This window comes from Lethenteron reissneri, chromosome 24, assembly GCF_015708825.2.
Source record: "Lethenteron reissneri isolate LAM-NWPU_2019-01 chromosome 24, ASM1570882v1, whole genome shotgun sequence".
In the NCBI taxonomy this organism is placed as follows: Eukaryota; Metazoa; Chordata; class Hyperoartia; order Petromyzontiformes; family Petromyzontidae; genus Lethenteron; species Lethenteron reissneri.
The window spans coordinates 13,642,481-13,669,614 of NC_083802.1; the positions used below are offsets into that span (position 1 = coordinate 13,642,481).

General features: G+C 43.7%; 1 protein-coding gene across 3 annotated transcripts; it reads right to left on the bottom strand.

The window, feature by feature from the left end:
• Positions 1 to 2,573: 2,573 nt before the first annotated feature.
• On the bottom strand, positions 2,574 to 25,959 carry KATNAL2 (katanin catalytic subunit A1 like 2). 3 transcript variants are annotated; one of them, XM_061558356.1, is made up of 17 exons: positions 25,876 to 25,959; positions 21,680 to 21,788; positions 19,244 to 19,314; positions 17,918 to 18,084; positions 17,016 to 17,061; positions 15,023 to 15,131; positions 12,661 to 12,759; positions 11,199 to 11,297; positions 10,774 to 10,851; positions 9,358 to 9,456; positions 7,962 to 8,025; positions 6,826 to 6,944; positions 6,591 to 6,685; positions 5,033 to 5,143; positions 4,278 to 4,440; positions 3,812 to 3,914; positions 2,574 to 3,373 (listed from the first exon to the last, which is right to left on the bottom strand). In XM_061558356.1, the coding sequence occupies exons 2-17, from the start codon at positions 21,728 to 21,730 to the stop codon at positions 3,237 to 3,239; spliced, it is 1,611 nt and encodes a 536-aa protein (XP_061414340.1). In that variant the 5' UTR covers positions 21,731 to 21,788; positions 25,876 to 25,959; the 3' UTR covers positions 2,574 to 3,236. The 3 variants fall into 3 exon arrangements, with proteins under 3 accessions (XP_061414340.1, XP_061414342.1, XP_061414341.1); XM_061558358.1 differs by lacking the exon at positions 25,876 to 25,959 and adding an exon at positions 25,226 to 25,248; XM_061558357.1 differs by lacking the exon at positions 25,876 to 25,959 and adding an exon at positions 23,363 to 23,482.
• Between the last annotated feature and the right edge of the window lie 1,175 nt (positions 25,960 to 27,134).

Sequence of the window (27,134 nt, forward strand, 5' to 3'; positions counted from 1 at the left end):
AAAAACAAAGTTTTTCCCTATAAATCCTTTATATGCGTGGCGGCTAGAGTCCTCTCGTCCTCTGGCTTGAGATTGCTGCCACCTATGGGTCAGATGATTGTCTGCCACCATTAAGCAATTGGTAATTAAATATTTAATTTGTTTTCCCTAAACAGTGTAACATTTTGGGAATTTTTTTTTCACGAACATTAATTGTCTGGCACAACGAGTCTGTGTGGAAAATGTCAGCTCGATTGGATCACGGGAAGTGGGTTAAAAAACGACCGAAAGATTTGCACGGTCATAAGCAAGCAAGCAAGCACGCAAGCAAGCAAGCAAGCGAACTTAATATAAAGGATTAAAAAAAAACAAATATACATGCCATCTGCTTCACAGTGGACGTGAACGATCTCGTGACGTAGTTCACAAGAGTGGGTCCACTGTGTGCCGGCTTTATGGCCCACATTTGGACAATTACACGCAATTGTACACAGTGCTTCTGGTACACTATACGCATAGACCTAGCAGTCATTGGCCACTCCTGCGAAAGCTTGGCAAGACCCTCCTGATAAAGAGACTCAGTGATGCTTTGCTGGGTAAACAAGCGTAAGAATAATATGCTATAAGAAAGTGTTATTGCGCGCATGCACGGTTAAAAACACGTCAGCTTGTTGTGTCCGCTAGAGGGCGCAAAGTGTTGTGTGAAACGAAACTGAACTATTCTATCCACTTCTTATTGATTTTCGAACAGCATGGTAGGTTTTACCAGATCTCCATTTCGCTCAAAGTTTGTTTATGAAATCTTCGTGCATTTCCAGGAATGCAGCGATATTAGCTCTTGGGTAAACGTTCATTAACCTGTGACATTTTCACAAGGATAGGCAATCATGTTCCAGGAGCAGAGCCAACAATCCACATTTGAATATTGTCCACGATTATCAGTGTGACAATAATACTGTTATAAGACTTCCTACATGTAAAATATGTATACGTTACCAAAAGCATATATGTTTTTAATGGGAGAGCTACATTGAGACACCATTTAGAGTTAGGTAAGGAGATTGCTTTCATCAAGGCTATTGAAAGCTACGTTAGAAGATAATTTACAACAAAAAATGATTGGAGTCCTCATGGAAAATTTAATTTTATAATGAAAAGAAAATACCAAACTGTTTTTATTTGACTACATAAAGCTCACTGAGCTATATAGTTATTTTTCATAAGCGACTTGGCCACAAATGATAGCTCAACGAAGTGACTTATCGCGTGGAAATGTATAGCAGCCAAATACTTGATACGCGTGTTACTAAATGTGGAGGGACCACAGGGAGAACATGCAAACTCCAAATATACAACAGGCGTCAGGGTCGGGATGGAACCCATGACCCATTGGTCGTTAACATCTCGCCACCGTGGTGCCCGATGCACCTAAAGAACAACGTTTTAAACCATTGCATTTACCCGCTATGTATGAAACGTGGGCAATTATAACTTACTGGATTACAGAACATATGGATTTGAGAATGGAAATTAGAGACATTGATGGCTAGCTGAAGTAATGGAACTTGGGCAGGAGACATTGCTATAATGGCCAATGCACGAGATTCGTGATGGAATGGCATCGGAACGAGGTAGCCCGCCTAAGAGGATGACCACCACACAGCAATGGAGAGATAAGATTTAGCTGATGTGGGCGAGTGAGACACATCATGGCATCGCGAGACTGTGAGGGATGGTGACAACATGGAGAGGCATTCGTGTAGCAGTGGATAGGTCATGGCTCTATAATTTGCATCACAGGTAAAAGATGTAGCTTGCAAGTAAAACAGCAAAATTACATTGTGATACACTCAAATATAATTTATTGTGTAAAAATAGCTCACGCTTCAACAATCTACAAACTCTTCATCGTCTGGGATGTGACTTCACTCGAACGAGTGGCTTGTCGTGCCAAGCAAACATTCACGCCCGTCGTGGAGCGGTGCAAAGTCTGGATTATTGCATCACAGTTGAGCTTGTGCTTTGGGCATCCACCACATATAACTTCCTACTTTATCTACCGGTCTGTGCTTTAGAATTTGCTAACTTCCTTATGAACCTAGGGATGCCAGTACTGGATTGTACGAGGTACTGAGATAGTTTTGCCTTTGGATTTATTTTTTGTAGCGCTGTAATTCCGGGAAGAGAGACAGAGAGAGAGAGATTGTGAGCGTCGCTATCGTGTGTGTGTGGGCGGTGCCAGCGCACAGGGGCCAATGGACCAGAGAGGCCCAGGGACCGGACTAAAACGAGGAGGGAAATTAGAAAGGGGGGAGGGGAGGGGGCATTTAATTCCTTGCACCAGGACCCATGCCAATGGCGCTAGGCCACTGAGTGTAATGTCTGCAATGCACCACGTACAGCTTAATTAGGGGTTCACCCCTGAAGGGAAGGCAATGAACATGAATTGGAAAAAAGTGCAGCAACACGCAGGTAGTAAGAAGAGCTCGCTTGTGCATCATCGCTTACTAATACCAGTCATTCGCCTTACCGCTAGATAAAGCATATTGACCCTTCTGCCACGGCAAAGGTGCACTGACGCCGAACTGTGCTTGTTATTCTGCGTCGCCTCGACGTCTTTAATTATTATTTTCAAACAAAACCTAGGCAGTGAGTCTCGCACAGCATAGCAACACGGCAAATTTCACACGTCGGTGAGCGTCGGTGGCGGCCTCGCACCCACACGCATCGCACGCACACGCGAGTTAAAGCTACCACATTTCTGGGAAGCTCATCCAGGACACGTGGTAAGCTCCCAGCTCCTACCGCTGTCAGCCCTGGCCACTCTTAACATTACCACGCTCACTCAGTTACTATCCCTGCTCTCACATGGTGAGTGGCTTGCTTCTTTCTGACGTTGGCCCTGCCGACTGTTCATACCTACTCCTCTGCCAATGCCCGTCAACTACTCGGGTAGCCCCACCCTTTGACCACAACTCGAGTGGAGCACGCGGCCAGAAAATGTTAAACTGGAATGAAATCCTGATTTTTGACCAATGCTTCGGGACACCGGTACAGCTTACTAAAAACCTGGACTAACAGCCAAAGCAGGTTGTTTGGTAGCTTTACGCGTGAAAAGCCATCACTGGTCACAGAGGAATGTGTCCCAGGGCCTCTTCCCTTTCGTCCAATGGCAAGTGTTCTCTCTTCAGCAGAGGATGCTGTCGGTCAGAGCCGAGACCGGAGGGTGATGTCGTGGTGGCCCGGGCGTGGAGGTTTCACACGGACTCGTACTCGCGCTGCCACTCAGTGTAGCGTGCGCAGAGGGTCCGAGCGGATGGCTTGGTGTGCGCCAGCACGTCCAGCAGGTCGGCCGTGTGCAGCGTGTCCAGGCACAGCGCCGGCAGGGCTTCCTCTGGTAACGCCACCGCCATCCCGACACAGACAAAGTGCACAAGATGGAAGACGAGTGCATTGATCATTGTTTTTTCCTGGCCTATGACCACATCACCTGGAATGTGCCTGACTTCCATCAGATCTCAGGAGCTAAGCATAGGATGGATCCTGAATATTGCTAGGAAGGGTGACCTCCATGCATAGATTGTTATAGGCTTCGGCCCTATATGGTGGGCAGCAGAGTGCAGTGCTGCGAAATCCACTGGATCATATTTATATACTGCAACGAATATGGGACTGCCAACAACCAGTACAAATGAATAGCGAACCAGTCATTCTTACCCCCCACATCAATTAATTCACAGCTGCAACAACGGTGGCTTACGCAAAGCGAGACTTTGACAACAGCACTCCTCCCCCGGTAACTTGAAGAGTTGGGCTCTGCTGTCTGCCTCACCTGGCCGGTGGCTTTCCAGCGCGTCGAAGATCTTGCGAACGGGCCGCATCGCCGCCTCCTTGCACACGAGCAGGATGTCCGACCCCGAGTAACCCTCTGTCGCCTGTTCGTCCATCACAGACTTCTTTCATTAACAAGAGCTTTATAGCTCATCGTATTCCTCCAGTATAAACAAATATTCTGATTAGGAAGCCACTGGAGCTACACACTTTAAAATCTTGATTGAAAACGAATTTTTTTAGAACTGCTTTTTTTGTTTCGTTTGTTGTCCTTCCCACGCACCTCGGATTAGCACGATTGGCTATGTACGGTGCGAAAGAAGTTCAACATGCATACATACACGTCGTCACCGTCCGCGGTGACACCTGATACATTCCTCACTAAACATATTCAAGGTCACCGATCCAGACAGACCCGGCCGGCGACTGTCGACCCCCGCAGCCGGCCGGTTGCGGTGCATCCTTGCCTGAGCCAGCTGCTCATAGTCCAGCTCCGTGCGGATCTCCAGCCCCGTGCCGGAGTTGACGGGTGGAAGGTGGTGCAAGATCATGGCACGCCGGGCCGCCGCGCTGGGCAGGTCCACGAGGATTCGCTTCTCCAGCCGCCGCAACATAGCGTGGTCCAGTTCCCTACGGACACAAAGGCAACGATTCTCCTGGGTAGTCTGTTACAGGCTGCTGAGGCAAGTGCTGTTAGTTAAAACCCTATTGAGGCCAGAGCGGCAAACAAGAGCAGGGTGGTGTGGGTAACGCCATGCCTGAAGGCCTCTGTCTTTCCAGTGCTGATTTAAGGTTGAGTCGATCTAGAGGAGGCCTCGGACTGGTTTAGATATCGTTCTCCAGCGATGTTAACCATGGCTGAAAATCGAACTCAGGTGACCGAATGCGTGACACAGTGTGCTAAGCACTGCACCAGTAATCCCCACAACACCCAATCGGCCCACACCGAGACACAGTACTAACCTTCACCGCCTTGTGCACAAGCTTTGAATCTACAAAATTAGTATTGTTCCCGAGAATGTATTCCACGGTGCTATCGGTATCATGATGGAAACAAAGAAGTGCCCATTCAAGAGTCTTGCCGTGCGGTGCATTAACCCTGTGATAGAGAATGGCCCGAGGGATGTGATGGAACCATTTGTGAGATCCCTATCCACGCGAGAGGCACACTTCTCAACACGCCTTACTATACAGAGATCAGCCGTGCCCGCCGCAGGCTTACCAGGGCAGGTTTGATGCCGCCAACACAAACACAAGGTCGTCGGAGCGTGCCAGGCCGTCCATCTGAACGAGCAGCTCTGTTTTCATGCGACGGCTGCCCTCGTGTTCGCCACTGTGCGCTCACAAAACACGTGGCCGTACCGTGGTCTCGCTGCCTTTTGGGGCCCCTACGGTAAATGTGATTGTTGAACCTTTACAACTTTTTTTTTATTCATATTAGGCCCTTTAACATGAAACTTTTGGATGAAGGCCTTCCCACACCTTTCGGTCATGCGTGCTGTTGACCAGTACGGGCTGGTGACAGGCAGGTACTCATGACCAGTTCAGCTACCACTCGTCATTAATGTTAGCCGTCGGCCGGAATCGAACTCGAGTCGCCCTGGACGTAGCGCATTGCGTTAACCGCTGTGGCACTGCTGCACCCCATTCACTTTGTAGGTTATATTTGACTCACTGTAAAACCTGATTACGTTCGATGGACATTACGTCAGACAGATGAATATAGTCACCACCGGGCATAGCTTTAACTGGGCTGTGTTGCATAATTAGTGGTTGTACTGCACGCCCGAAGCGTAACTTGGGTGTGGTGGATTCTGCACAGATGTCGCCATCGCATGTTCAAAACATTCACCTGCATGTAAGTGAGGTGCCTGTAGAGGGCAGTATAGCAAGGTTTTCTACAGCAGAAACTGCTGCTTTCCTCCCCGTACAAAAATGCTCAAGTAAATGGCCAAATATCCGGAACACTTGTGAAAATAGTTCTTAAGACTCGGGCGTTATTTTAGAAATAAAACATCCTCATGCCATGAGGTCAGATTGGGGAGGTGTTCATCCAGCAGTAGCAAGATAGTGATTAGTGACGATCCTATTTATTTGATTAATTTATAATTCATTGCTGAACTATGAAAGTAATTTCTCAATTGCCAGACGTGGTGGCATATGCCTGTAATCCAAGCAGGGTTGGTGGACCACATATATACATAATCGCGTGAGACACACAGTTTGCCAGAGTTATGATGTGGCCTGTACATTGCAGTAAAGGTTGTTGGACGTTTTGGATTGTCTTCAGGCAATCATGTTTCCTCCTGCATACTAAAATACTCAAAGAGAAAATGACAAAATATCCCATGCCAATCCCTTGAAGAAAAAAAAAAGTCTGAGACTCAGTGAAGCTTTTCTTTAAATAAATAACTAAACGACTTTGTTTAAAGAGGCAATGCCCCATTGAGCTACACCATCTTATCAGCAGAAATGCTTTCTGCCTATCACTGAATTTATTTACAGAGCACTTTGTAACTCGCATTCCAATAGCTACCAGAGACATACTGTTCAGTGGATGCAAATGGCACACAGAGTGCAGCCTTAAACCTATCGCGTGGTCAGGGTCACTTAAGGGATTGTTAAAGGCCTGTGGGCAAAAATCCCATTGAGGCCCCCTTGGCCTTTTCTAAGGCCCACTCAGATCTAAGGCCTGGGGAAAACTGTTCCACCTGTCCCCTCCCCCACCACCATCCCCTCTGCGTCCGCGAGAGTGGCGTTGGCAAGGGCAATTATCTCACCCAGCGCCGCCAGCACCACGTTGCCCCATGACCGACTCCAGCTCGTCCAGGAAAATCGTAGACGGCGCATGGTACCGAGCCAGCTCGAATAGCACCTGCGGCACAGGGAGAGAGAACCCAAGCTAATCAAACTATTAGCATGGTTGGCTACGTACGGTGGGAAAGAAGTTCAAGTTCAACGTGCTCGCCGTGGCCACGGGGAAATAGAAGTGATGGTCACTGCCGGCAATGGCACCTTGACGAGTTTCTCCGAGTCTCCCCGCCACTTGCTGACTATGCTGGAGGCGGAGATGTTGAAGAAGGTCGTCTTGCACTCGGTGGCCACCGCTTTGGCCAGCATTGTCTTGCCGGTGCCTGTTGGAAGAAGGAAGGCAAACACTGGGGCACTCGGACAAAGCTAAAGATGTAGGAGCCAGGGTTGTAAAATCGCCTGGTCTGTAACATGGCTATTGAGATTCATGTTATTGCGAGTCAATTAAATGCAAGTGGCTGCCAGCCCACTTACTTGTGTCACCTGCTATGACATATGGATCAGGAGCATAGACATTGACAAATACAATTGAACAAAAGCTGAAAAGTGTGCAAAGTAGCACGAAAAGGATGCATGCTTTAAAATACGGGAAGAGGAACACATGGATGAGTGAACGTATGGACTAGTAAACACACACTGTGTGTGTATCATAGTGGGCAGGGTCATATTATCCAGTAGGCACAGTAGCCACTGTGCCTAGGGCCTACAAAAACTAAACGGCCTACGAAAATAAACTTACCATGTTGTTTTTTGTATGATAAAAAATGTAACTAAGATATCTTCTTGAACAAATGTATTTATATAGCAAGGATAGGCACAGTGTATGTACAAAGAGGCAGAGTCATGTAATGTTTGTTTAATATATAAGGTGATAGGAATTAACAGTATTATTTTGCTGTCTTTTCTTGGATTTTCTGTTTGCACTCAGTCACATATTCACTTTAAGATGTTTTTTGTTCATGTTTTTGTTTTTTGTTTGTTGCGGTTGCGCCCGATTCAAGAGCCGAATGGCTCACAGGGCTATACCTAATAAATTAACTTGAACTTGAACAGCGGAGATTAACTTTTTCGAGAATTTTTTATTTTAAAATTAGCAATAACATCTTCAAATGGTGTTGATCGCACAATCTCATTCTTAACAGAGAGTAGTGCAAGGGGGAAACGAGCATTGTTGTCCTACACGCGAAGCAAGCGAGTGACAGCGGCAGTAATAACATGGGTAGAAAGTTATCACTTAGAGCCTACAAGAACCTTAATCCGGCCCTGATAGTGGGAAATAACAAGTGAGTATCATGACATGTCTTATGCGAAGGTTTCTGTGCAATGCGGTGAGTATCTACCTGGTGGCCCATATAGCAGGAGGCCTTTCCATGGTGAGAGAATGCCGGTGAAAAGCTGCGGATACTAAAAACGCGATGCGATAAAGACAAAGGGCACAGTGGTTAGCGCACTGTGCTATAAACCCAGATACCCTGAGCTCGATACCTGTCCATGGTTAATGTTAGTGGGGAGTGATATCTGAATAGGTCCTGCTTCAACAACCATGACTGACACAATGGGGAGGCCTTCACCTAGAAAAACAATATTTACCAGCTAAGGCCCACTGAGATATTTAGCTCTTTATCAGAAGCGACCTGGCCACAAGTGATAGCTCAACGAAGTGGCTTATCGCGTGGAAATTATCGCAGCCAAATGCTCTAAATGCATTTTGATTCTAAATGTGGATGGAAAAACCGGAGGACCCGAATAAAAAATCCAAGCAACCACGGGGAGAACATACAAAAATAAATATACAGCAGGCGTCAGGGTTGGGAACGAACCCACGACCTCCTGTATACCGGGCGAGGTAGTTAACATCTCGCCACCCAGCAGGGGATTGACAAAGGGATGTGAATTATTATTATTATTGTTGTGAATAGTTTTTATTGCAGAATAACAAAACTCACTGTGGCACGAACTTCAGAATGATATTTGCTTGATGGCAAAGGTGGGCATATCACTAAATGCAGTCTGTTCTTCCCTCTGTGACTTCTACTTCCAAAGCTGATGAGTTACAAAATCTCCATTGCTGCTTTTAAGACCTTCAAGATCTTGCCACGCACTTCTTCCCTGACGTCATCTCTCCTGACTGGTCTTCATGCGTGATCATGTCCACTCTTAATACCACATTTCTATTCTCAGGGTAGTCACCCCTTCTTTTCTGCTGTTCCCCATGTGTGTCCACTAAATCCCAGCTCAGGTTCAAGTCCACAACATGTAGGGTTAATCATTCACCACTCCCTTTATACGGCATGTACGAATGCCCCTTGTCTATAGCAACTGTATCCTCATGCTAATTAACATCACATTGATTAATGTAATGGTATTGTATTCATGCTTACTCGATTTGTTCTTCCTTGACTCGAATTGCCCATGATTGGCCCTTATCATGCACCAACGTGCAAAAGCCATCCAGATAGTCATAAACCAACTTCAGATAGTCATGTGTACAGGGTATTTACTTTAAAACTGAAAATGGTATGCTATCATCACCCTTTGCACTGCTGAAGGCCTAACAAAAAGAATATGTTGGTGTTTATATATAGCTTAATTTGTGCCACTGCATCACGCAAGGATGCGCAATATGAAAATACTGTACGCAGCGCATATATTGCGATGTTTTCAGCCAATTAATGAGTGTTTATCCTGACACATTCTGCATCCTTAAACAAGTAGGCTTTACATGAATAGCGTTACCTTAATTGGATAGACAACAGCTTCTTTTACCAGACGCTTGGCTGCATCAAGGCCGATGATGTCATCCCACCTAACGTTGGGATTTTGCAGATAAATATCCTGGAAAATTGACGAACGAAAAAAGTTAAATCCACAATCATTATCTGCCAGCCTTAACGGTTTAAATGATTACGGATCGGTGGTACGTAACATCTTGGGGTGGTTTCTATGTTCTGGCAGTAAAAGTGACACTTGCAACTTTACTGTTTGTTGGTACGACACATTCAACGTAAGTGGTAGACAGTGTTCCAAAGGGGGTCACTAATGTTCAACTGGATAAATGGCTCGGATAAGGCCCCTAGGAATGCCCACGCAGGCAGCTGTTCACGTGTCCCCACACGCAAGCAGGCATTCCGGTGCACAACGTGCAGTGTGACACGTCTGTGCATGTCACACTGCAGCGCATATTTATTGTGCCCTTATCAGATTCTCGTGCGCAACTTGGAAGAAAAAACATCTGATTCTAAAACATGAATTGTGTGGTTGGAACGATTGTCACTGCACCACTTTTTTAGTCGGGGGCTCAAAGCCACTTTTTACACAACCCCCCTCTCCAAAGACAAAGATCCCCCGTATAGCCTCTACTAGATTGTTAGGGCAAGTGCTGTTAGCGAGCACCTATGAAGGCGAGCACGGCACACAAGGGGTTGGGTGGCAAGCACCACACCCGGCCTCATTTGTATCCCTAGTGCCGATGTTTACACACAGCACCAGGTATTCATTTGAGACTGAGTCGACCTAGGGGAAGCCCAGGATCGCACATACGCATAGTAGCACGCCATACTTCACCCACAAGCACAGCCGCATCCCGCACCCCCCACTCAAACGACATCGCTAACCTACATCACACAAGCAAGCACGGCAATACGCGCACACCTCCAATTAGCACGGTTGGCTACGTACGGTGGGGAAAAAGTTCAACATACATACCTGCTAAAATAGAGTCTAAACTCTTGAGACCGATTTAGTCTTTGACGAACTTGTTATTTTATCCCGATGTAAAGTTTTCGTGACTGCAGGAATACATACTCTTTGGGTCTTTCGGTAAAGTCATATATAATACACTGCATCACCTCTAAAGGAATCACCTGAAATGTGCATTAGCTCATTAGTTTTCAGAAGCTAAGCATTATTATAAATACCTTTTTTTAGGTTGTTGTCCTTCCCCCGCACCTACGATTAGCACGGTTGGCTACATACGGCGCGAAAGAAGTTCAAAATACCATACACACTTACACCAGCGACCCACACTTCTCCCACAAGCACCAAGGCAGTCCATAGTCTCGACAAAAGCCTGCTTACTGGCACAAACGAGTAAACAAATCGGCGAGCAAACAGAACAGTGGCCGGCACTGTGTGTGCTGGGTATTTACGTACTCTGCTGATAATGGAGGCCAGCTCCCTCATTTCTCCTGTCATCCCTGCAAACGCACCGAGCGGCTTCAGAAGACGGTCCTGCGACGACAACGACAGTGGCGACGTCTGTCATGGACTTGCTGTAGTGCGTCTGTCGCACGAGCGTGAGTGTATGCGATAACATGTTTTGTATGGATATCTGAACTAGTTCTGGGCTTTTTCTCGGTCCACTCAGCATTAAACGAGCACCTGGTGCGGCGTATAAACATGAGCACTGACGAGACAAAGGCTGCTGAGCACAGTGCATTGTGTGCGGTCCAGTCTTAATAGGTGCTCGCTAACAGCACTTGCCCCAACAGTCTGTAAAAGGCGAAATATACGATGTCCCTGTCTTTGTATGTGTGTGTGTGTGCCAGTGTAAATGCTTCGCCCGTACATGCACACACCGTAGGGTCGGGAGAGCATCCAGTGGAGCTGGTGGTGATATCTCCCGAGGCTGCACGGATGGCATCTCCGATCATGCTTCGAAAGTCGATGATTTGACCCTGAAGTACAAAGCTCAGGATTAAAGGCGCTGTAGCATTTTTTTTTATTTCAGGTGCATTGCAGTTGTTTCTTTTTGTTTAGCGTTTTGTTTCGGTGATGCAAGTCCCAGTGTGAACTTACTCACAAGTGGAGGGACGTGCTGAATATAAACATCATCAGTCGTTTATCCACTGCTAGATGAAGGACATCCCATGCCATTTCCATTACTCGTGGTCCTGTAATTTACGGCTTTAGGTGTTTGATAAGGAAACATTTGCTATAGATCCTGAAATAATCATGTTCTTTACACAGGAACGTCTCAAGGAGTTCCAAGACTTTTCAGGACTATCCTGCATTGGGATTGTTGACCAATTCCAAGCGTGAGGATTTGGTTTGTGGGAGGAAGCTGGTGTAACCAAAGGAATACTCGTCACGATACAAGTGGACAACATACAAAGGCTCACACTCAGAGATAAAAAAAACAATTGCTGAGCTACCATCTCCTGACAACCTCACAGCCACTTTTAGAATGTGTTAAGAATGCTGTGTGCCACACCGCGCACAAAAGAAACCATCACATTCAATTTGATTCTGCACATTTGGCTAAACTCCAGCTTTGAAAATCACAAATATAGATTTGACTATATTCATATTATTGGATCTTTCGGTAAAGTCACGTAGATAGGAAATTAAAAATAATAAAATAAATGTTTTTTTTTATAAAATAAAAGCAAAAAACCCACGACGTTTCGATCGCAACACAAGCGGTCTTCATCAAGCGGAGAGAAAAAAAAGTTTATTTGACTGTCATGAGAAAACATTACTCTCCATGGCAGGGTAAGTGTAAAAGTGCTGGCTCCTGAGTGTGTGAGCCAGAGGTCACTTGACGAGATCTCAAAGGGAGCCACAGTGGCGAGATGTTAACTACCTCGCTTGGTATTCAGGTCGTGGGTTCGATCCCGACCCAGACCCTGATGCCTGTATATTTGGAGTTTGCATGTTCTCCCCATGGCCGTGTGGATTTTTCTCCGGCTGCTCCGTTTTTCACCTCCACGTTTAGAAACATGCATTTAGAGTATTTGGCTCCGAGAAATTTCCACGTGATAAGTCACTTCATTGGCCTATCATTTGTGGTCAGGTCGCTTCCGAAAAAGAGCGATATAGCTCAGTGTCCTTAGCTGGAAAAATAAAAAATAGTTTAGTTTAATTTAAATCTCTAATATCCTTTTTTTTTACATGAGCCATTCTCTAACACAAATTATTGCACTGCTCTGCAAGACATGTGGATGGACACTCCGTCTCATGACATGACGCCAATAGCACAGTCGGTATACATTTTGGAGAAAATGTTAACGGAGGGAAAAGAGCGCGCTGGTTCCTTACACGCCTGTGAGGAGGGGCGCTTCCTCCCATCGTCCTGCCAATCGGCGCTACATTCAACCCGAAATCCGCTTCGGCAGGAGTAGGCTGTTCAGTGGCCTCCTGCAGGAGTCAAACATAAGCAAGGACAACATACGTGACCACAACGGCACCGGCAAAGGTTACCAAAGGTGTGCACAAAGAATTACAGGACAGATTTTTCAAAAGGTAGTAGTTTTCACACGAAAAATCAAACGGAAAAATCACAAACGCGCGTGGATCATCTCGTGCTTTCCAACATGAGTTTGCGCTGGAAGGATTTAATTGGCGATCAAAACAGCAGAGCTCATGCCAAGCACGCAGAGAAGCAGTTAATTAGTAGCTGGCACTGAGACGATAAAGCTTTGATATCGGCTCTAGCCCCCCGGTTGGCGGGAGGGCACATGCAACCGTTTAATCAATTTGGATCATTTTCTGTCGGGCAAGTTCTTGATATTAACACAATGTCACACTCAAGTTTCATTCAAATTGGATCATCCTTGCAAGGGTTATCGCGTCTCCCCCCATCCCCCCATTACAGACAAATGGACTAACCGCCGGAGCCATTGCACAAATAATTTAACATTAGTTGGAAAGCATTTATTTTAAATTATGGGTTTATGCTACATTTAGCGAAGAGGACTTATGACATAATGCATGTGAAGTACTTGGAATGTGATGTACCAGTTATGAAGAACATTTGAGGCATTTATACAAACATCTAAAAGAATAGTTTGATTCAGAGAAAGCCTATATTTAAAACAGAACACCCATTGAGATAATGGGTCTATTTATAAGTGACTTATTACCATATGTTCGGGCAGCTCAAAGAGGAAAAACTGTGAAATGTAAGTTGAGGATTTAATCGATTACATCCACATAATTAGCCTTGAGAATCGAGTGTGATCTGACGGTTTGCAGTCCGAATGTAAACATTTGATAACAAAAGCACAAGGCTGAGAAACACAAATGCATTTTTTCGTGTCCCTTCCATTTAACACTTAAAAAAACACATGGTTACCAATGTGCATCAATATTTACAACGTTAGGCGTTTTGATAAGGAGACATTTGTTAAACAATCCTGCGTGCCGCTTTTTCAAACTAAAAAGGCTTGGCTGCCTGCCCAAGGACATACGATGTGATAATTAAATATTTGTTGGTCATGCCTCGCCAATAATATCAGTGCGTGGAAAGCCCTTTATTTTCATTGAATTAAATGTCATGAATTCTGGAGGTATTCCCATCTCTTATTACGGTTACTGTTATAATCATCACCGTTAAAACCACCGCAGGAACCTGACACTGAGAGCACAGAGCACGCATTCATGAACACCGTTACATTTAGTCGATTCCCCAGAAGAAAAAACACAAATATCCAGCGTCGCTAGCTCCGTAAGCAGCTGGCTAGTCTTGCAGTGAGCCTTGTGGCGATTGCTCACCACTAAGCCAGTCTGCACAGCAGTACTTACGGTTTCATTTCCTCATCTGCTCAGTAAGTTTTATTGAGCGTTCCAACGTAAAGCATTGCGTTTATGTGGATGTGAAAGACCTTGCGAGATCACTTGCAAGAATAAGCCACTCTTTGTCATATGCGAAAATGAACATCTGGTGGCTCACCTGAGCTCTCAGTCGTGGACATTCCACATCACTAAAGGACAACGAATAAGTGATCTAGCTAAACACATGTATGGTAGGCACCTGGCGCTGACCGTTTTTTTGCGCATGCACAGCCTACACTGCCGCCGCTGACCATGTGATAATACTATTAAACCTCAATGGGCTCTCACCTAATGAAATCAGGGGCCTCCTAGTACGCTTAATGGGTGGGTGAGCCGCATCCAGGCGGCAAATGCTCTCAGGATCAAACCACCTCTACGACCCAGTTGTCCACTGTACGCCCGAACAAACGCCATTACAATTAAGCCTTTCCCGTTCCGAGATGACTGAAAGTTGCAGGGTGGGGGTCCCTCTCACCGCTGAATCTCGGAACGCGCAAGCAGTTCAGCGTAAATTTATTTAGAGGCATAGCGCCGTTGTTTTTAAATACATTGTACTCCTTGTACTCACCACAGAGAACTGATGACGTACACGACCGCACTCTATGATAGCTGACACCAAACTGTGCCACACGTCCTCCTGCATGGCCTTGTGGGAGCCTCGTTACTGTACATACACAACCGCACTCTATGATAACTTGCGCCAAACTGTGCCACATGCCCTCCCACATCGCCTTGTGGGAGCCTAAAGCTCGCTGCCTTCATGTACGTCATCAGAACAGGATAGGGTTAAGCCCTGTGCAAAATGTAGCATCGTGTTGCTCGGTGTCGAGGAAGAGGGTGGCCACACCTGCCGAGCACCGTCCTTTACTTGCGCTGCCTTCTTGGCTCCGTACTGGGATGGCGGGCGTTGGCTCATGCCGATCCGCGGCAGGGGCTGCGACGCATTGCTCACTGCTCTGTGTGGTGCGATCGACGAGGGAGGAGGAAAACAACCGTTAAATCGTTAAAAAAAAAATGTTTTACTATTTTTATTTTACCAGGTAAGGTCCGAGCTATATAGCTCTTTTTCAGAAGCGACCTGACCACAAAAGATAGCTCAACAAAGTGGCTTATCACGTGGACATTTCTAGGAGCCAAATACTCTAAAAGCACGTTTCTAAATATGGAGGGAAAAACCGGAGGACCCAGGGAAAAATTCACGCAACCACAGGGAGAACATGCAAACTTCAAATATACAGTTGCCAGAGTCGGGATCAAACCTACAACCCGCCGTATACGAGGCGAGGTCGTTAACATCTCGCCACCGTGGCGAGCCCACGTTATGTGCACGGCACTTTTGGCAACCCACTGCAGGATGAGGACCTTCCCATGCCTTGCAGGTTGTGGGGGGTTATTTGACTGTACTTCATTTATTTAAATCTAATTAATTAATTAATTTTCAGCCTTGCTTACCTTTTCTCTAGTTTACACTCATACATAAAGGTTTTTGGGTTAGATCGCGTTATTTATAAATATCGCAACCTTCCACCACCCGATGATGCTGGATGTATTTACCAGCGAAACGTCATGCTCAAAAATTGTAAATGTTGTGTATTCACTCTTCAACACACCGGTGGGCTAAAGCAGTGAACTATTTGTCTTTTGTCAACGTGACACATTTTTTACTGATTGGCCGTTTCGGGTGGTGGAGGGTTGCGACACATTTATAAATAACACGATCTCACCCAAAAACCTTTATTATGAATAATATTGGTCGCGGAAGCCTACGTGTTAAATTACACTCCTATAGTTTGTTTCTATTGATTGTTGTTGTAACTCGTTGACCCACTCCTACTGGACATCTGTGAAAAATAGCTTCATAGCTCATCGGATTCCTCCAGGTTAAATAAAGATTTGGATTCTGTACTTCAGCACACCGGTCGGTGTGGGATGGTGAAGGCAGCGAACATACAATTGGAACACAGACGTACAGTCGAGCAATAGATGTTACTGCCCACAACATGGCCCACGCCGCCTTTGACACATGTTTTGTGCATGGTCGTCACCTATTAAAATCTGATTAGTTTCAGACATCTGATGAGAATAGGTACATTCCAAGTGATTTTGTCATATCAAGGGAAAACATTCTAACAAATGTAAGGAAGTATAAATTAAAACGTAAGTGAAACATCATAACAACTGGAGCACTAGACGTCATATAGAGACACGATGCACAATTTTTTAATATGCATGTACGTGCAAATAACATAGTTTAAAAGAGATCTGACGACATAGGCAAGTAATTCCAGTAAAAAATACTTTTAAAATCTACTTCGAATTTTTTTTATACGTAACTATATTTTGTAAAAAAATTACAATACTCTATTTCTTAGCAACATCACATTACCAATTACAGTCGTGAATATGATACAATCAAAAGACCTTGATAAGAATTGAGATACAATAGAGCAATTAATCAAACAAATATATTCAACCCCATTATGATTATAACCTACAGATTTCTGTTTTAAATTTTCAGTGTTTCTCGAGAATGTGTAAGATTTTTACAACTCGTCCTTTGTGAACCACTATTGTGCTCGCAGACTCACAAACGCACAGAGCTTCCCGTTGGGTTGCGTTAAACGCAATAATTGGCGCGCTCGCGAGAAACCGCGGCCTCGATACCGCCGTCACAAAGGGACGGCGTAGGCACACCGTGCTCTGAGTGCCACGGAAGATGAATTTTCCTAGCGGTCGCGTGGCCTCGGAAAATAAATCAACCGAGTGCTAACCACGCGCGGTGCAGGTTGCCGCCATTGCGTCGCCTCTGCCGACCTCGTGTGAATAGCGGCAGAAATTACCTTCTCAGCTTGCCTCCGGATTTCAAAGGAAATCTGCAGTTTTCCGCTGTGATCGAAAAAGAAAATACATAAAAGGTGTAAAAAAAATGTAAGGAGCTGCATTGATGGTCATTAACACCGCCTTATATCAGAAAAGTATATAATTGGCTGAATATTTGGGCAATGGCCCTTTTTTCAAGCAATGTTAATGAGTGTGGTAATTTTTTATTACGTCAATATATTAATTATCTCATTTTAAAAACGTGCAACTTATTACCCGTTGGCATACCACGGCAAGGGCAGCAGAGTCAAGGATACAATTGTAAACGTAAAAAAGAATGGGAAAGAGAAGAGAGAAGAGAAGAGAAAGAATGGAAAATAAGAGGAAACGGATGGAAAGGAGTGGAAAAACTGGAAGAAGGGTAATGACAGATGAGGATCGGGAGGAAGAAGCGATATAAGGGCCTGGACATTGCAGGGAGCAGCATGTGCCTTACAGGAGGCGAGGAGAAGGGAGGCATTTGGAGTGGGGGTTGCCACACACAAGCAATTTTATTCATGGGAGGCTTAAACTGATTTAGATATATAGATGTATAGGTTTTTTCGGTAAAGTCACGTAGGTAAAAATAAATAATAAAAATAATAGAAATAAAAATATCATATTAGAAATAAATAAGAATATATTAATCATATTTTTAGAAATGATAATACTATTTCTATTATTTTAATTATTTATTTTTACCTACGTGACTTTAATACTATTATATTATTATTTCTATTATTTTTATTATTTATTGTTACCTACGTGACTTTACCGAAAAAACCTAAGAGTATGATTCCTTGCAGTCACGAAAGCTTCAAATCCAGAATGTATAAAAGACAGCTGTGAATGAACACAGCAGAGTCTGTATTTTACGACTTACTGTTCTCTCCCAGCTTTTTGGTTATTTTGGGATATTTTTGGAACTTGACGTAGTAGTATGACTCGTACTCCATCATGATGGTCTCCAGGTCCACGTTGTCGCACACTTCGTAGCGCTGCAAGCTTGCGTTCGTTTCCTGTTCCAAGGCGCTAGCGGTGCTCATGTATCTAGGAAACAGAGCTTGGTATTGGCGTAAGTGTGGAATATCCTGCAAAGTGATGTATTCATTTCCATAATGTGCCATTCGTAAATCTTTCAATTCGCACATCCGATGAACGCCAATGTAAATAAGATGGGATGTCCCAAAGTAGCGGAACATTTCTAAATAACAGCAGAGTACAATTTGAACACAAAATACCTATGGTAATCGCAGTATTGCTTCAATTTATTCAGACATTTTACTTTCAAAGAGTACTATTTTATATTGCAGAACATGCGGATGAACACCATAACTATAGTGGATGTGTTAATAAAGTGGATACACAATACACACTTGGTTAAGGGCACTGCTTCAGGTGCAGGCATTTCAGAAACACTTTTTAAAGGTGTATTGATTAATGGTTGACATTGATTCAATTCACTTAGAGACATGCACAGACTTTATGCGGTTCGCAGGTGAGGTTAAGCGAACGGCAAACGCCAAACACAAAAGACAACCATTGGAACCTCCTTTGCCAGTAGCAAAATATGATCATTGGTTGTGTACCCTTTTATCTGGCAACAAAACTGACGCCTTTTGGCGTCATCTGGTCCAACACCATTTGAGACGAGGCTCTAAGAAAGCTGTCTCGGGTGTGGACCAATCAATTTCAAGGACAGTGCATACATTATCAGAGTTGTGTTTTTTATTTGCATTCCGACCGCAGGTATTATGGTCAATGCAAACATGACTCCTTGTAAAAAGGTGTCAGTTTTGTTGCCAGATAAAAGGGTAAAAACAATTATTACGAGACCATTTAATATCACAAGTCGAACCGTTTTGGTAGCATAACACCACTCGTTTATTGACAGTGTCTCTATGCTTCAATCGTAGTCAAACTATATTGCGTAACACAATATAGCTTTTGGCGGGACGGTATTTCAATTTCTAAGATATATATTTCACAATCTCACTGACACACTACAGTACAGTTGCACTGTACGAGTCACTGATCTGAATTCCAGATATCCGTGCAACCACTTCACAATGACAAGCCTGGACATGGGCAGTCACTTTTCAGATGAATCTGGCTTTTGTAAATGTCTCCACTTTGGGGCCGATTCAATTACTGGTCAACGATTGTTTTCCTGACAACGTGCGTGCCTCTCGAAATGGCGTTTGCTCACCCGCTGTCCGTCAAGTAGTGCAAAATGAGGACCAGCAGATTTTTTCGGCGAGCTTCTGTCCTGAGCTCATCCTGTGGGAAAAAAAACAGAAGGCCCCATTGCATTAAAATGACAGTAACGTCGTTTATATTACCCAGGGAATTCTCACCGTATCAACGCTCTTTTTGAGGAGGGTTTGCAATGTTTGATCAATTTCGTGAGCATTTCAGATTCAGAATATTTTTGTTATACTGGAGGAATCCGATGAGCCATGAAGCTCTTTTTTTACAGATGTCCAGTCGGGGCGAGTCACAACGTTACAACAACAAACAATACAAAAACACGAGAGGAGTTTCAGAGTATAGGAAAGATAAACAAATCACTTACAAAAAGAAACAAGTAAAACTAAACATTGTTTTTCTTACCAGGTAAAGCCCACTGAGCTGTTTACTTATTTTCATAAGCGACCTGGCCACAAATGGTAGCTCAACAAAGTGGCTCATCATGTGGAAATTTATAGCGGCAAAATAAGCTATTTAATTTCATATGCGAGCAAACCCACTTACACTGCTATCTCCAGAACACCTCTCAGACCCACATCTACAACACTTGGTAACCTCTGGTGGCCGAAGTACTATCAAGGCTCATACCTGCTTAGTTCTCGAGAACTGACAAGATCGGTTCATTTTATGGTGGTTTGATCGCAGACATTAGTGCTGGCACGTTTTTATGTCAGATTATTCAATGTATTGGAGATATTCCTCAACATAACAGTCAATTCTCTAATTACAACCTGGGTTTAAAGAAAGTAGTATACAGCATCAAAAAGCATTGATAAAAGTGCAAAGCAAATATAACAATTAGGGGTATAATAATGCACCCCCACCCCCAAAGCGACCGATTAATCGTCACGATTCTTGGCTGTAATTAGATGAAAGAATGTATTTTTTTTCATTGCAGACCCGAATGGCTGCAGGGGTCCTATTGCTCTATTAAAGACAACATATACAAATTGAAACATCAATTCCAACACACATTATTGTATGCATGTATTATTAACTTCAGAAGTGATATTAATCGATGGATCAATCCATTATGTGTATATACATAAAAAAATCGTTATTGGGATGTTTCAGTGTTTCCTGAAAAGCTAAGCATATTTGTGTATATACAAAAAAATCGTTATTGGGATGTTTCAGTGTTTCCTGAAAAGCTAAGCATATTTGAGCCCGAATGAATAGTGATTGGATGAGTGATCACCATGCACACAAAGATTGTCAAAGGGCTGTGTTCCTATGTGGTGTGCAGTAAAGGGTAGTGCAAAAACATTAATTGTTGTACTGTACTTCTATGCTTCCAAATCTATGCTTTCCACCTTCAATCCGCATTGACCAGAGGTAGTGATGTACAGTCAAACAATCCCCATGACATGTACGGGTCTAGCAGTGGATTGACTAAAAGGGTGCATATATTAAGGAGAGCAAGAAAATGTGAATTTATCTCATTTGTCTTCACGCATGCCACAATGAGTTTTAAAAATATGTTTAAGAGGTGGCAATACTGTTACATTTGCCTAATTGTATTCATATACTGATTCGATGTAATCGGTTGTTAGGACTTAGGGAGAGTCTATTATGACAATAAGCCACATTCTATGGAGTAAACGCAAGGAATTCAAATTACAAGGGCTATTTTCAACACTGCACTCACACATACTCAAGTAACAATACAGTGCAAAAGCACACCATCCAAACTTACACACCACAAGCTTTATTACAAAACTGTATTATGATAATGTGTTCACGCTCTTAAACATACCCAAATAAAACAACACGCAATTTATGTTATGATGTACAGTGTAATTGTTCACATTTGAATACATAATTTGGTTAGCTACTTCAGCATCTGGTGTTATTCGTTTCTACATTTACATCAAGATTTGATATAGATATCATCTGTGAAATGAAATTATATGGAGAAAATATATGGATGATATACGAGAGCAGATGTACTGCATTTCAATTGTGCGTTGTTCCAAAATTCTTTATTTAAACAGCAAATTGGAAATCATCACATGGACTGTGACGGGCATACTAATAAGGTAAGCACTGTCTCAGGCCAAACTGGATGGGCAGATTAAAGGAAGACGTGAACCAAAAAGACACGTAGCGCTTATTTCATAATCTTCTATATATATGTTTAAGCTGTGAATTCCACACTGTCCAACAAAAGTTTTCAGCTTTCTTCATGAGATAACAGACTTTAAAATCACGGTCAGGGGTACTCTCACTGCGTCAATTATGTATCTAACTGTATGGGAGCAGCATCACACTGATATCATGAGAGTGCCATCATGAGACGCTTAGCTGTAACTTAAACATTGTGTCTAATAGCCGATGGATTAATATCTAAAGATGATAGTTATTTTTGCATACGTCTTCCAATATTGACACTTACAGCCTCCCTGACTTGGTTTGCAGTCTTGATGGCCTGGTAGGACATCTCCATGGTTGCAGAGTCCAACCTTTCACATGGGCTCTATCAGGTAGAACTGACAGAGAAGTGTCTGGCAAGGGAATAGAGCACATGCATTTCAGATAGGGTATTTTAGAACGATTGATGCGCCCTAATTTAACCAAATGAGAGCCCAATGAGAGCTACTGTTTTGCAGGGGCATTCCTGAACACGTTAAATATGAGCAGTTGTCATTCATTACAATTTTATTGCAGGGAATTATTTTGGTTTTGACAGTAGGAAAAAAAGCCTCTTCTCAAAAATTATTGCCACGTGGTATGTAGTGTCCAATTCATAGCAGAAGGGATGTCTTGGTATTTAACATCTACCACAAAATACTTCCCTTACAATCTTCAATATTGCTGTATGGACTCACTCCTGCCTATCCCTCTCCTCTCATCTCACTCTACTGCTTTGCTCTTACCTCCAACTAATAAGGCCTTCTCTCATAACCTTCTATCAACATCCGCTCAATGTGAAGTCAATCCTTCTCTGGCGGTGCCCCCGTATTCTGGAATTCCCTCCGCTAGCAAAACATAATGTGCTGTCAAATCTCTACTTAATTATATGTTCAAGTTTTCCTCTTCTGCTTATGACTGACTTTTTCCTATGTATGAAATGTCTACATGCACACATACTTTTAAAAAATACAAACCTCCCTGTTCCAGTATTTCCCCTGATGTACAAATCACAACACATTGTACAAATGCGGACACATTTTTTAATACTATAAAAATGCAAATGTTGTATTTTAAGTTGGCGTGGATGCAGGAATTGAACTTACCAAGTGACAGTTGTGCATCTGAACTATTTACACAAGCAATTACAACACCTGCCAACTCTTAGCAACAAGAGTAAGGTAATACTCCTTTGAGAGTTAGTACAGTCTGACTATATCTGCCATCCTTCTGGGACACAATTAGTGTAACATCATTTTCAGATATGGCGTGGTTGATTGTACATCCATCACCCTGTTGGGATATAATTAGAGATGACACTCCTTTTAAGCGAGGATGATTCTCCTGTGTGTGTCTCTTAATTTGTAAACTGTCTGTGATTTGATTCATAGCCCTGTCTATTTTGCTTTGATTTGATTTCAGTTATTGCTGCTGCAGAGCCCAGCAGTTAGCTTACACTGCTATGTGGCAGGTTGTAAGTGTTCAGTTTTAACAACGCCAATTGGGCTCAGCAAATTATTACACAATAATACCAGAATCAGCTATAAACGTGGATATTTAACATCCTGTGGCATCAGTAATAGCAGATACTTTGTCCAGCAAATCGGTGCTGTGGTGAGCAGAGTGTTTAACTCACAATCAGAAGGTTGTATGTTCAAAACCCTGTCAGGGGTCAATTCCGCCAACCATCATCATCATCTCTCTGGGGTCAATATTTCAGTTTCCAATTGTTGATAAGTCAACATTTATCATCAAATGAAGTGACTGGTGGCCCTCACCGTTGGAGATTCACTTTTCCCAATTGTTAATTTGGCTTTGACTTGACTTTCAAGACAGCCATATTCATATAATAACAATATGTTAACAGATATTTTTTGTGTCACTCCAGTTGGTGACGAAGGTCTCCCAAGGCAATGTCCGTCGCGGGGGTTGTTGGACAATACTACACCATGTTTGTCATTGCACTTCGTTGAAGGGCATCATTCGCCACTGATGTTAGCTGTGGCTGGGTATCGAACTCAGGTCGCCAGGTGCATAGCTTTAGTGAAGTGGTTCTTAACCTGGGATGCACGCACCTCCTAGGGGTTACGAGATGCCCGTTCTGGGGGGTGCGAGACATGGCAGATTTTTTTTTGAAGGTAAATCATCGACATACAAATTGAACACGGGCACGTAAGTACAACTACTTTGTTTCATCAAACCTATTGACATAAAACATTTTTACGATTGAGAACCAAAGGGGTGCAAGGCTGCAGTAAAGGTTCAGAACCACTGCTTTAGTGTGCTAACTATTGTGCCAACACCTCACCCCCATATCCATATACAGTACAATATCTTCCCCATGCCAAGAAAAGTTCCTAATATGTTTACGAGGATGATGGGTCCTGTACTGAGCTAATGCGCTACCGTTCGAATAATGCCAAACTGCTGCATGGCAATACATTTTGCAGATTATTATTCTAAAACTGCTTTTCACCTGCTCTTGTCGCCGTGTGCATACCAGGTGCTCGACATTTGGTGTTTGATAATCCACTCCAGATAGCAGTGGAGCGTCAATTGCAAACACAGCTGTATACAAACCCTTCAGCTCCGCATCACCTGTGTGCCCTAGCAGGCGCTTTGATAAAAGTGCAAAGAGACATTGCTGGTGCCAAGATGTGCATACACGTACATGAAACAATATAGATTTTTTTTAGATACTATAACCAATCATATTGTGCTTATAATGTTAGCATTTCAAGAATAGCTTCTTTTAAAACATATTTCCAGCGCATATGCTCGCTTGGGGAAATAGTTGGCATTTTAACCATTCCCAATAACAACATTTCACTGTTAAATTAATTTGCACAACACATCTCTGCCCTCTGCAATTAATCCTCGGATTACAACCTAAGGGGTTCTCTTCGTCGGAACTAACAAAGGAGTGACAACCAAAGGAGTATGACCGCCACGGAGGAGGAGAGATGAAACCAGCCGGTGGATGTGTGTGCTTGATGGATTGTTGCATCAAGGGGAGCGGTAGCGTTCTCACGCTGCCTTACGAACCGCCGCTAGCAACACCAGTGACGATGATCTGAACATGGTCCTGGGCCTCGCCTTGGTCGACTCAGCCTTAAACGACGTGTAAACATCGCCACTGGGGAGACAGAGGCGGGTGGGTGCTGGCCACCCACCGCCTCGTGTGGGTGCTACTCGCGAACAGCACTTGCCCAAACAGTCTGTTAAGGCTATATGGGGGATTTTTTTTTTATGGATTGTTGCAGGGGTGGACAGCCTCTCTCCTGACTCATGGCCAAAAGGACTTTTAAATGCCTTCGGCGGGCCACTCTCGAAAAAACACACCTCTGTCCCTTCTGTAACAGCAAATAGCTCTCTTGCTGAGATAGCAGTGACTGAAAGTGAGAACGTTGCTGCAGCCAGGTATACAATCTTCCCTCAGTACCCCATTAGGGTGGCTGAGATACGGATAGATATCGTGCACGGGTCTCGGGTATTTAATGAAGTCGCGGCCCATACATTTTCCACCGTGGTTTTTTAATTTGCAAACCTTAAACTCATCTGACACACGTGCAATTTGCACAGTGCTGCCGCTCTGGTGATATGCGTTTTACTGAACAATCACAAGCTATAAAACATCCACAATAATGCGTAACATTGTCATAGTTACACGTTTGAGAAGCTGTAAGGTTTTTTGGTTTGTGTAATCCATACAGTTCAAGACAACTGTCGTTATAATTACACACTCATTGCACTGCTGAGCCGTATTAACTTCCATTGAAAGTCTTCCGAGTAAACAGCAATTATAACTTACAACTAAAGTGCAGTATATTCTTGGTTCTTTCGGGAAAGTCACGTAGAAGGGAAATAATAAAATAATAATATTTTATATGAATCCCTGCAGTCACGAAAGCTTTAAATCAAAATTTAAAGTGCAGTAGTTTCACCGACATTTGCAAGTAGTAATAATGCAAACAGTAATATAATCCACTGCTGATGCACAGTCTACTACTACCCACGCCGTATCGATCATAGGGGTTGAACTATTGATCAAGCACGAGTTGGTAACCGGTTAAAGTTGCCCCATGACTCATTCACAGATCAATCGCCACTGATGGTAGCCGTGAATTGAACTCGGCCTGCCCAGGTTTCATAGCGCAGTGAGGCGAACCACTGCGCCACCCCTCCGCTTCCTTTTAAACATGCCCGGTGTTTAATATTTAGTCGATTAGCATTTGTTTATTAAGTTGCATCCATTCATCTCCTGCGAATGGGACACGTGGGGGGCCTATGCAGAGGTAGCAGTCGGCGGCCGCGCGTCAGTAAACTCGTTATTACTGCAAGAAGAAAGTACATTTCTCGCACATATATATAGCCCTTTATTAATATAACTGTGTCAATTCGTAATTGTACCCCCCCCCCCACCAACTTAAACACGAACGTAATTTAGAGCACGAACTGTACCGTCCACCAAGAGCATCCGAACCCGTCACCGTTAGCGACGCACGACACAGCTGCCATGGCAACCCTGCGCGATGACGTCACCGCAACAGACCGCGCGGGTGGCGCGATGACGTCACACCGCGACGAACCGACACGGCGGATGCGCGGTGACGTCATGGCGCGCGACGTTGCGCGGGCTGCCCCCGCCTTGTGACGTCATCACGCATTGCGGCTTTAAAGAAGCGTGTGAAGAAGGGCCGTTGCCCGAAACGTCGCCGATTATATACTTTTGTTTCCGACTTATTTTGAGGCCACAGTGTTGTTGATGAATGTGTTGGAGTTTTGTTGTTGTTGTTGATCGTCACCATATAACGAAATTGCCTTTACTGGGTGCAGTGCAGGTTGTGCACGAAACGTCGTACAATGTCCGGTGGTGTTAAATTCGGTCGAGAAACGTCTTAAGCTGCCAGTAAGCTTTATTTGATCAATATATTGGCATGTATAAATAACAATTTAAAACGCGACAGTCTTGTCGAGTGGTTGAGGGTTAACGAGAAGAATTTTTTATGCACAATCTACGCGGCCTAATAAAGGAAAGCTGTGAATTTGGTCGGGTTAAGAGCCAACAGTTTATTTCTTATTAAAGTTAAAAGGAACATATATGTACAATATCTCATTTATGGTGGGAATTCCACGTTTCTATAGCTAGGACACGTAAAAAAAATGTTCGACGAACTTACGTGACTTAATTTACTCTATTTTTTAAAAACTTGACTCCAAATTTGCTACCATTATGCTAACTAACATTTACAGCAAATTTTCATAGGACGTGATTACGAATGTCATCGGCGGATTGGGATCAGAATGGTGAATGAGGTCAGCGAGAGGTATCTCGGGTGCTTATGGCAAGCTGAATTTGATAATGAAAAGCAAAATAGAGTACCAACGTGGCCAGACAGCGAAAGTTTCAATAATATGCAGATATTTATTGCTACATGGATTTGAAATATAGACACTAACACAGGAAATTAACAACGTAAAAGTACAGGGCGGTCCAGATGTCTTGTGACCCCTACTTAAAAACCTAATTTTTTAAAAGGTTTATTTAACCATAAATGAATATACAAAGGAAAACGATGTGAGTGGTCAATTAATTGGGGGTCACACGACATACGGGCCACCCTGGTACACTGCTAACACGGTTGGCTACGTACGGTGCGAAAGAAGTTCAACATATTGAGGATTGCACTGAGCGACAGAATAACACAACAGCCAGAGAG